The 9,998-nt window shown below is 40.4% G+C and overlaps 3 protein-coding genes across 7 annotated transcripts; 1 reads left to right on the forward strand and 2 right to left on the reverse strand.

Moving 5' to 3' along the window:
• Positions 1-102: 102 nt before the first annotated feature.
• On the forward strand, positions 103-2,361 carry LOC124344155 (4-trimethylaminobutyraldehyde dehydrogenase A-like). 2 transcript variants are annotated; one of them, XM_046797620.1, is made up of 8 exons: positions 103-470; positions 523-819; positions 883-1,014; positions 1,077-1,176; positions 1,249-1,376; positions 1,434-1,622; positions 1,691-1,917; positions 1,975-2,361. In XM_046797620.1, the coding sequence occupies exons 1-8, from the start codon at positions 207-209 to the stop codon at positions 2,192-2,194; spliced, it is 1,557 nt and encodes a 518-aa protein (XP_046653576.1). In that variant the 5' UTR covers positions 103-206; the 3' UTR covers positions 2,195-2,361. The 2 variants fall into 2 exon arrangements, with proteins under 2 accessions (XP_046653576.1, XP_046653577.1); XM_046797621.1 differs by having other exon boundaries at positions 328-470; positions 530-819.
• On the reverse strand, positions 2,268-6,896 carry LOC124344105 (pre-mRNA 3' end processing protein WDR33-like). Of its 3 annotated transcripts, none has more exons than XM_046797549.1 (11): positions 6,787-6,896; positions 6,199-6,545; positions 5,916-6,047; positions 5,701-5,838; positions 5,464-5,615; positions 4,868-4,965; positions 4,441-4,801; positions 3,386-4,365; positions 3,144-3,326; positions 2,916-3,083; positions 2,268-2,851 (listed from the first exon to the last, which is right to left on the reverse strand). In XM_046797549.1, the coding sequence occupies exons 2-11, from the start codon at positions 6,517-6,519 to the stop codon at positions 2,382-2,384; spliced, it is 3,003 nt and encodes a 1,000-aa protein (XP_046653505.1). In that variant the 5' UTR covers positions 6,520-6,545; positions 6,787-6,896; the 3' UTR covers positions 2,268-2,381. The 3 variants fall into 3 exon arrangements, with proteins under 3 accessions (XP_046653505.1, XP_046653506.1, XP_046653507.1); XM_046797550.1 differs by lacking the exon at positions 6,787-6,896 and adding an exon at positions 6,709-6,784; XM_046797551.1 differs by having other exon boundaries at positions 2,558-2,856.
• Positions 6,897-7,507: 611 nt separating this feature from the next.
• Positions 7,508-9,486, reverse strand: LOC124344199. 2 transcript variants are annotated; one of them, XM_046797694.1, is made up of 7 exons: positions 9,120-9,486; positions 9,001-9,054; positions 8,710-8,821; positions 8,550-8,644; positions 8,355-8,478; positions 8,037-8,281; positions 7,508-7,968 (listed from the first exon to the last, which is right to left on the reverse strand). In XM_046797694.1, exons 1-7 carry the CDS (start codon positions 9,228-9,230, stop codon positions 7,732-7,734), a joined length of 978 nt encoding a protein of 325 aa, XP_046653650.1. In that variant the 5' UTR covers positions 9,231-9,486; the 3' UTR covers positions 7,508-7,731. The 2 variants fall into 2 exon arrangements, with proteins under 2 accessions (XP_046653650.1, XP_046653649.1); XM_046797693.1 differs by having other exon boundaries at positions 7,508-7,971.
• Between the last annotated feature and the right edge of the window lie 512 nt (positions 9,487-9,998).

Below are 9,998 nucleotides of genomic sequence, written 5' to 3' on the forward strand. Positions count from 1 at the left end.
TACAAAAGTGAAATTTCACCGCTAGGGGCGCCACTTCTTAGACCCTGTTCAGTTCAGTCTGCTTTCTGCTCTGTAAATCTGATTTGAACTTTGTAGTGCTTGTCAAGACCAGCAAGACTTCACAACGTTGAAATCAAGTACGTACACACACACATGTGAACTTATGCGACTTATGTTATGAAACTACCTGCCTGAAAAATCAAAATATGTTCCATTTGACCACGTCTTCAAAGCTATGTATTTTGAGATCGAAATCTTCATCGTGGAAATATTTTAGTACGTTATTTGTGAAAGATGGACCTTATAATTTTGTCGACGGACAGAAAACCCATCCTATTGATTCAATTGGATTTACAAATGTCGTGAATCCTGCAACAAGTGTTGTTCTAGCAAAAGTAGCTGTCTCAGGAGCAAATACCGTTGACAAGGCAGTCAAATCATGTGAAGAAGCCTACAAATCATGGTCTTTGGTACTATTTTTTCATAATTTTTGTATTCATGTTTATTGACAATTCTTCTAAGTTATCAGGTTTTGAAAGAGGAAAACTTATATCTAGTTTGGGACAAAAGATATTAGAAAATCAGGAAACCTTGGCTCAACTAGAAGTGGAAAACAATGGGAAACCTATCTGGGAGGCCAGGTTGGACATTCAAAGCTGTGCTGATTGTTTTCTGTACTTTGGTGGGATTGCTTCCACAGTCAGTGGGAAGCACATTCAGCTTCCTAACAGTTCATTTGGATTGGTGAAAAGAGAAAGCCTTGGGGTTGTAGGAGGCATAGGTGCTTGGAATTATCCTCTACAGACATGTTCCTGGAAAGTAAGTTCAATCTGATATCAATAAAAGTATATGTTCAGTAATTTGAGATGAAAATAAAAACAGGTGGCTCCTGCTTTGACTTGTGGAAATACAATTGTTTACAAACCATCAGAACTCACTCCTTTGACAGCTTTAGCTTTGGCAGAACTTGCAATCAAAGCTGGAATTCCCAAAGGTGCTTTCAACCTGGTCCAGGCATGTAAAATTCACAGCAATTAACTGACAATATTTTCTTTATTTTGAATTTATTTACGTAGGGTTCAGGTGAAACCGGGAAAAATCTTTGTTGCCATCCTGATGTGGCAAAAATATCTTTTACGGGATCTGTCCCTGTCGGGAAAAATATATTGAAGCTCGGTACGCATGATTTTGGACTAAAGTTCAGTATTAAGTTTTTGAAATCCAATCAATAATATCTTTTAATTCTAGCTTCTAATGACTTGAAGAGAGTTACGCTAGAACTTGGTGGAAAGAATCCACTAATTATCTACGACGACTGCGACCTTGAAAACGCTGTCAAAGGTGCTCTTCTTGCAAATTTTTTATCTCAAGGACAGGTATATTTCTTGAGAGAAAACTTTCAAGAACTCGTTTTAAACTTATTTGTGCTTCAGGTTTGTTCGAACGGTTCTCGTGTATTTGTTCAACGCTCCATCATTGAACAATTCACCAAAGAGTTTGTAAAAGCTACCTCTCAACTAGTTATAGGCGATCCCCTTGACGACAAAACTCAAGTTGGCGCAACCATCTCTAAACCACATGCTGAAAAAGTTCTTGCCTATATAGCGCGAGGTCTTGAAGAGGTAAAGTGATGTTCTAATTCAAAAGACAGTTCGGTTTATTTCAATGCACGCTTCTAATTAACTGACAGGGGGCCATCAAACTGTGCGGTGGTGAACGAGTTCAAATGCCCGATCCTTTTCAAAATGGATATTTCATCTCCCCATGCATTCTAACCAATTGTCATGACGACATGACGGTTGTAAGAGAAGAAATTTTTGGACCAGTCGCTACCATTTTGCCGTTTGATACCGAGGAAGAAGTTATTCGTCGAGCCAATCAAACTCCTTACGGATTGAGTGCTGGCATTTTTACAAAGTATTGTTTACCTAAAATAAATCTCACTTCTGTAATATTAAAGATTAAATTTTACAGAGACCTGAGAAGAGCACACCGAACTTCGGACCGTTTGCAATCTGGTACAATTTGGGTGAACAACTTCAACGTCACACCAGTCGAATTGCCTTTCGGTGGGTTCAAGCAGAGTGGCATCGGTGTCGAATGCAGTACTGAAGCCATCCAATGTTATACTCAGTTGAAGTCAGTCTACGTTGAAATGAATGATGTAGACTGCCCCTTGTACAATTCCAAATAGGCTAACATCCAACGAGGATTGACCTTTTATTTTGGTGTTTGAATTGTGTTTGGTCCTAGAGTTAGTCAGTTGGTATGTCGTGAACATGGCGAGCATTATTCATTTTCAATTTTGTACACATTTTATAAAAAATGGCGAGAAAATAAGAGATACAAAATCATCCATCAGTCGCATTGAAATTCTTTCATCAATAGTTGTTGTATCCTCCTCTTCGAGGTCGCCGACCACCTCCACCCCTCCCGAAACCTCCCCGTCCACCTCCGCCTTCTGGATTCCAACGGCCTGGTGGAGGCTGATGATGCGGTGGTGGTGGATGGAATTGTCCAGGATAGTTTGGAGCGAAATGACCTGGTGGTGGTCCCCTACCACCGTAATCCTCATCGCCTCTTTCAAAAGGGCCGGGAGGTTCACCACCCCCTCGATAGTTGTTGGGACCAGGACCTGGACCCCAACCGCCAAAGTTTCCTTCGCCATGCCGATCACTCATTTGTGGAGGTGGGGGAGGCGGATAACCGCCTTCCATCCGCATGTCGTCTTCAATGGGCTGCATTGGGGGTCCTCCATTTCCCATATAATGCAGTTCTTCTTCATTATCGATAGATGGTGGTGGACCACCCCACGCCTGATTTCCACCTGGTGGTCCGTGATGACCTCTCCCTGTTTTTTCATCCGCATAATTAGTTTTTCATTACTTTACTTAAACTTAAAACCATGAGCGTACCTCTTCCTGGAGGTGGAAGTGGAGGTCCACTTTGATTAAATCGGTCCTGATGGTGCGGTGGCTGGAAGTAGGGTCTATTCATTGGACCCTGACTATGAGGTGGTCGCGGAGGAAAGCGATCTGGTTGCTGTTGTGGTTCGAAAGGTGGGCGATCCCAATTTCCCATTTCTGAAAATAAATAACCGACAGATAAGTTGCGTCATTTTTCTTCGACTATTTCAATCAAACCTTGAGGTGGAGGTTGGCCTTGCCAGCCTCCGTGATTATGGTGGTGATTGTGTTGCTGCAGTTGTTGTTGTTGCGGTTGCTGTTGTTGCGGTAAATGATGATGGTGGTGTTGCTGTCCAGCTCCTGGTGGTAACGGATGACGGATGGGCTGAACAGGGTGGCCCCTCTGTTGGAACTCTACAACTATTCAATAATTTAGTACAGTGCCAACAGCAGAACAATCATTTATGCAAATTAATTACCTCTCTGAGGGAAGTCTCCTAGAAGACCACCAGTTGGTGTTGGACCAATTCCTGAATGACCCCTGTTGTAGCCCGGAGAGTCGTCAAGAACAGGTGTTCGAGAGCGCGGATAGAAATCGTCGTCGTCCAATTCTCGATCTTGATTGTACTCGCCAGTTGGAACTACTTCGGGTTTAGTCTCCTCCTCCTCAACAGTAACTTTCAAGCCCATCGAAGATAGAACCTGATTAAACTCTTCTTCGCCAGTACGAATGGCTTTCTCTAACTCTGAATCGGCTTCGATGGACAGTATCGTGCCATCGATTATGACAGCTGTCGGAGTGGGAAGTTGAGTAACAGGCAACGACTGAGCCGTGTCGAGCAATTCTTGCAACTGCTCTGGATCATTGGCCGGTAGGCCGAACAAGGTCAAAGATGCGCGACCCAACTGTTCCATTCCAAAGGCAACGGGATCAACACCAAGGACGTGATCCTCTTCATCAGACAGTACACCCGATGCTGACGATAGGCTGGGAGTGGGTAAGATGGCTGGTTTCTTACTAGCACTGCTCTCATTCCATTGTGCCTGGAAGTGACGTGGAATTGGTTTGGCATACGGAACTTTCTTGATGGGTTTCACGTCTTGTGCTAATGGTTCCACATCCAGACCAGGAATCATGCCTGCGCTTAATAAACTGAGACTACTCTGACCGAGTTGTCCGTCTCCGCCTTCTGCTTCCACTTTGTCTTCCGGTCCCATTCCTGGGATATTGGGCGCGTGATGGTCATCCAGCAACTCGGCGTCTTCGGGCATCACTCCAGGCGGTAACGTGTTGAGATTGTATTTGTCCCTCATCTTATCGCCGGGTCTGTTTCGCGTCCAGAACTTTGACGTGTGGTCATTCGAACCCGAACAGAGAATGTGTCCGATCGGATGCCAGGCAAGAGACCAAATGAGACTTTCATGAGCTTGATCGATAGCACCAACTTCTTTGTCCGTTCTATGATTTCAAAGCAAAATAGAAAAATAGTTAGGGTAACGTTTGAAAAATACACGACTTAGTACACGAAATTACCCAACGTTCCAGAAGAATATAGCTCCGTCAGATCCACCGCTACAGAAAAGTTCTTCGTGAAATGGATGCCACGAAAGACAGGATGCTTCCTTTTTATGACCGCGGAAAGTTTGCAATTCTTGATCAAGCCGACGGATGTCAAATAGCTTGATCAAATGATCTCTGGAAGCGGTGATGAGCCACTGGCCGTTCTTGTTCCATTTCGCGTCCATAACTGTGCTTTTATGGGCGTGCAGCGTAGCTAATGATTGACCAGATTTGGGATCCCACAGTTTGACTGGTTGCTGGTTGTCTTTGCTGCCTGAAATGACTAGACCCTTTTGCGGGTGCCAATCGACGCATTTGACATCAGCTCCGTGTCCTAATGGAAACAATTTATGGACATGAAGTAGACTTGCAGAAAAAAAGAAAGCAATTAGTTGGGTACCTCGAAGAATTTTTTCCTCCTGACAGCGGACAAAATCCCATATTCTCACAGTTCCATCGTCGGAGCAAGAGGCCAATTTTTGATCCGTCGGACTAAAACTGGATACACAAAAACGTGGAGGGTCTTTAATTGTAATTGAATACCCTTAAAATTGTTTTATAACCGTCAAGGTAGATTAATTTAAAATGTTGACTTTGTGGGTATAAGAAGTTTAATTGGGGTAGAAAAGTATGGGTCATTTGAAAAGTTAACCGTAAGTCCCGACAAGTATTTCGATCTCGTATACGTCAATTGCGATTAGGCAATATCGGGTGCGCAGAGTTTCATAAACGAATCGTATAAAATGTTTTACTTCAAAATCGTATAGAGGGTTGAAAAAGAAGTCTCTTTTATTTTCCTCAGTTGCATCTATCACAGATCAGTTGTTCTTGGTATGTAGGATTTTCTTTTTTTTTTTTTCTCTTTTACTTTCAAGCGTACTTGTATTATTGGGCAATGAGCATTTATAGAAGAAAAGATTGGGAAAAGTTCGGAGGTTATACGTATCACAGCAATGAAATTTGATTTTTATTTTGGTTTGGTTTTGGTTTCAATACCTGATGCCCCGAATGGCTTCTTTGTGAGCTTGAAACATCTTGACGTTATTCATATTTGACTGCCAGTATTTGATGTAGCCGCCATGGTCTCCCGTCACCATCCAGATATCGTTGTGGGACCATACCATGCTACGGACCGGACTGTCGTGAGCCTATTTAAAGGGTAAAAAGGATTAGATTAATAATGACTCGTTACCGTGTTATTTCGTAGGAGTACTATTTACGGATTTTTCATACCTGTAAAATAGTTTCAAAATTGAACGTCAGGCCGTTCCACAGGGTAAACTCGCCGCTTGATGCCCCTGTGATTAAACGACGGCCTTCAGGAGTCCACGTAAGGCAAAATACTGGACAACGAATTTTATTTGTTGCCACCTTTCGAGGTAAATCCAAAGAAAAAAAAAGAGAAATAGAATAATTCAAAATTGAGTTTTCCATCTGTAATGCATTACTTTAGTAAAACGTGTTGTTATGGCATTGCTGGGCGTATCCAAATAGCAAGAGGGAGGAACCATTTCTGGATAATAACACACGTCGGGTTGAAGACTTCTCCTGTCTCTGGCGTCCCGCTGCCAGACTCTTGTCTAAATTAAAGTCAAGATAATACTATATAAATAAAAATTGTATTTGATAAAACTCTGAACATATAAATTAAAGGAAATATTAAAAATATAAACATGTTTTAACTACAAGAGAAGAAAGGCAATCCTTGTATTTACAAGCTTCTCAATTTACCTCTAGCATACGAATCACTGAAGAGTAATAATCTACAGTTTTGCGCATTGAGCTCTTGCGCAACTGTTTGGAATCATAGTCTGACCGATCTTGGCCAGGCTTAGGGTATGGTCTATTGAAGGGATGAAACATGTGGCGACCAGGTGGAATTGGTGGTCTCAATGGTTCACTTCCTGGAACAATCCTAGGTAATCCTGCTCCAAGGAAAGAATTATTTCCTGCATTTGCAGGGCTCTGGCTGGGGCCAGTGGCATGCCTCGATTGAAATGGTGACTGATTCATGCCATTGGCACCAGGATAATATGCCATTTGGGTTGCCATTTTTCTGATAATAATTAGTTAAATAGCTGAAAAAAAAGACAATAAAATTGTAGTTAATTGAAGAGCAAGTTTATGTAAACATGAGAGAAACCGTTATGTCCACACCGCACGTCAACTACTTGTTTCGTCAGAAAATGAAAGCGCCCAATTTCCAAAGATTTTAAATGAAATAAGTATTTAACAATTTACATTTAAATTTTCGGTCAATGCCGACAATAGGCGCTGATTATGTAAGTCTGTAAATCCCTCCCAAAAAAATGCACTCACCTAAAATGTTCAAGAGATGTTCTGTTGCCTGCTCAGCGCCATTTTGCAATGTTTGGCTGCGGCATAAGGCATTGCCTAGTTGCCATATCAAAATCAAACGTATCTCTCGTGTCTCGTCGTCCGACAAAAAACAATAAAATTCAAATATTCAATATTATTGAAATTATCAATCAATACATCAAATTTTAAAAAATATATATCATTTAAATAATTCTGAGAAAAGTAGAATTTGATAAAGATAAAAAATTAAATAAAAACAAAAATTCGAAAATTTTACGTTGAAATAGCTTGCGCTGAAGAATCGTTCGTAATCGGTAATCGTTGAAACTTGAAAGGAAAAAAGAAAAGAAGGGATTGCGTGTTATCCTTTTTGGTACTATATAATAAACCGACGTTATGTTTACGGTCTCGAAGAACAAATATAATGTTATGTCATTTTTTCTGATTCTATTTATGTTAGATCAGATTTAGTATCCGTTTTTTTTTATTACAACAACGAGTTAGAAAAATGTGATAACGTGTATCGAGATTGGACATAGCACTATTGATAATCAATACCTGTTCACCTCAACAATCCAAACAAAGGTGGCCAGACGAGTTTCTAAAGTCAACTCGTTATCCTGTATCTTTTTTTTTATTTTTATTTTTCGTGCAAGTCGTGCTGTTCGAAGACGAATTGTAATCCCGACACAAAACTGAAACACCTTAAACAGGAAATCAGTTCGACAAAATTTAACAGTTTATTTGAATTATGTACATAACAGTTCCATGCCAAGAGAAAGTTTGAGCTAATTCACACAGCAATTAGCTCAAAGAAACGCTTTTACTCTTTTTAGGGAAAAGTGTTGTTAATAAATATACGTATTTATACAATATTTACAGAAGTTGTTAGGCTGGATATTACAGTAACACCAGTTTCATCTGTCCATTCGTTATAGATTTTACTCACGCAGTTTCCGTTTCATATCTAAGCGGTAAACGAACTTCGTCGTTGTCAGATCTATAAACGTCTGAAATGTTGTTCGCTCCTGTATCGGAATCCAAATTGATGGTACAGGATTCCTCTGGTTTGTCGCTTTTTACAAGATGATAGTCATTTAGCAATGAAGGTTGCACGATGACGTAGCTATTTCTGACAAGCTGCTCGTAGCTGGGCGGTAAGTCCGTTGCGGTTTCTTGCTTCTGCTTCAGCCCAAGAACGGAAGGTTATCAAAGTTATCCAATTAGAAATTATGTTTAATTATGCTTACGCGTCTGAGGAGATGCGCAAAAAAGCAGCAGTAACAAAAGGTTCCCAGTAGCATGACAACACCAAGCGTGAATAAGATAAACGCGCTTTGAGCAATCCATTCCGGCACTGTGTTGGTTGATTGCTGCTGTTTTCTGAATTGATCACTTTCTTGTTCCGGCAGATTTTTTTTGGCATTCGTATTTTGAGGCGCAAACTTTAATGGAGCATTTAAGTTTACTAATGCTGGTCTTTTGGTTTTTACGACTAAAATCGAATAGAAAAACGGGTAAATTTAAACAATCCAATTAAAAAAAAATTTTGTTAAAGAAACACTAACCTTTTCTAGTAGAAGGAATGTCTTCTACAAATCGTTTCGGGTTCACAATAGCACCCGTTACATCCAATAAAGTTTGGAAGAAAGTCATGTTGCTTTGTAAATCATGTAACCAATCAATCGACATCTATAACAATTAGAGAACACACAACTTAGACTCGTTTTGAATGAGCATTAAAGACATCTATTAATTTTTACCGTGTACATTCTGTTGTATTCCTTTTGAGCATCCGTACAGCCTTCGAAGCATGCAGTTTTCTTTTCCATTTCGTTGCCATATGCCTCGGAGCAAGCTTATAAAAGAATATTTAAAATAAGACGAGTTGTTTAATTGGTCATTATAAGTAACACCACTTACATTGACGGCAGCTCAGAAGTGCAGCCGCGTCGTCAAACTTCGCGAACACGGAAGCTGTGTTAAAGGTCTCAAAGAAACGGCAGCCACGTTGACAATCAGAACTGAAAAGTTCCTGTTCGTAATACACAGTTAAAAAAAAATTACATAAATAAATTGTATTTTGAAATGTTTATACAGGTTTTTTATCTTAGTTTTTTATCTCACGCTCATGCGAATTATAAATAATTGTTAGTGCGTCTTGTTATCCTTTAAGTCGTTCAAGGATTAAAAGAGAAAGTAAAGTTATTTTACCTCAGAAGTATCGCAGAAATTCACGCAATCAATTTCGATTTTAGACGAATTCATCTATAGAACAAGTAAAACGTGAGCATTTATATTGTCAGCAGTATTTTCAATCTAAAATAGCTTACCACGAAGACATCGCCAAAGGCTGAACTGGAAGGAATCCAACAAGCCGTTAAGACTACGGCCACCCTCAGGCAGAACCAATCCAAACTGCTATGTGGTTTTTCCAGTGACATTATTATCAAATTGCGGGTCAAATTGTAAATTGCAGTTTTTCAGGTGCTGTGATGTCTCTTGTCAACTGTTTCACCGTAAAATCAGAAGGCTGGAACTCAAGTTAATCATTCGAAAGAACCGGCTCGAAAAGGGTTAACCCGCTTTACGCGATGATTTGTTCTGACTGTTGTGCGTAAAACAATGCAATTCAAAGCTGGAAGGTATGAGACATTTTATAGAACACCTGTGGTTTGCAGGAGCCGCCCCATTTTTCCATTTCCCCTCCCCCACCACGGGGGAGGGGTTGCGAGATCAGCAGAAGCATGAGAAGCATACAAGTTTGAGATTACGGACTCATCAATATATCATGCCCGAATGTATACATACCCTGTGGCACGCAAGATAACGCGTGGATTTACGTAGCTGTGGCTACACTGTGACGCGAAAGTAAGTGCGTCAATCTGGGCAAATCATTTACAAAAACTTGTTTTTATCTAGAGGGTTTTGCCTGGGCAAAAGGCAAAAAGCAGCAAGTTCACTACTGCAACATTTACTCGTTGCATGACAACAATTCAACCTTCAACAGCATCAATCAACTATAGCCTCAAATGAAATGTACACAGAGAGTCAGAGGTGATTAGAGGAGGGTGTTTATGCAATAGACTTGTCTTATTTGAGGTTCATTTGAGTACATGCTGAGAAGGAAAACAATGAAAAACAAATATACTGGTCCTAAACATGTAATATCCGCACCGTGTAGTCATATGTCTTACTCTTATCAGTCGTCG

Source organism: Daphnia pulicaria, chromosome 6 (assembly GCF_021234035.1).
Source record: "Daphnia pulicaria isolate SC F1-1A chromosome 6, SC_F0-13Bv2, whole genome shotgun sequence".
NCBI classification, from domain to species: domain Eukaryota; kingdom Metazoa; phylum Arthropoda; class Branchiopoda; order Diplostraca; family Daphniidae; genus Daphnia; species Daphnia pulicaria.

What these genes read in the sequence shown, in the direction of transcription:
- LOC124344155 (XM_046797620.1), top strand. Translation starts at nt 207, where the DNA reads ATGTTCCATTTGACCACGTCTTCAAAGCTATGTATTTTGAGATCGAAA. An exon ending in GTGCTTTCAACCTGGTCCAG is followed by an intron (nt 1,015 to 1,076) that starts GCATGTAAAATT and finishes TTATTTACGTAG; the next exon opens with GGTTCAGGTGAAACCGGGAA. An exon ending in TAGCGCGAGGTCTTGAAGAG is followed by an intron (nt 1,623 to 1,690) that starts GTAAAGTGATGT and finishes ATTAACTGACAG; the next exon opens with GGGGCCATCAAACTGTGCGG.
- LOC124344199 (XM_046797693.1), bottom strand. Translation starts at nt 9,230, where the DNA reads ATGTCACTGGAAAAACCACATAGCAGTTTGGATTGGTTCTGCCTGAGG. An exon ending in ATTTCTGCGATACTTCTGAG is followed by an intron (nt 8,822 to 9,000) that starts GTAAAATAACTT and finishes TATTACGAACAG; the next exon opens with GAACTTTTCAGTTCTGATTG. An exon ending in ACTTCTGAGCTGCCGTCAAT is followed by an intron (nt 8,645 to 8,709) that starts GTAAGTGGTGTT and finishes TTCTTTTATAAG; the next exon opens with CTTGCTCCGAGGCATATGGC.
- LOC124344105 (XM_046797549.1), bottom strand. Translation starts at nt 6,519, where the DNA reads ATGGCAACCCAAATGGCATATTATCCTGGTGCCAATGGCATGAATCAG. An exon ending in ATTTTGAAACTATTTTACAG is followed by an intron (nt 5,616 to 5,700) that starts GTATGAAAAATC and finishes CCCTTTAAATAG; the next exon opens with GCTCACGACAGTCCGGTCCG. An exon ending in AGGAGACTTCCCTCAGAGAG is followed by an intron (nt 3,327 to 3,385) that starts GTAATTAATTTG and finishes ATTATTGAATAG; the next exon opens with TTGTAGAGTTCCAACAGAGG.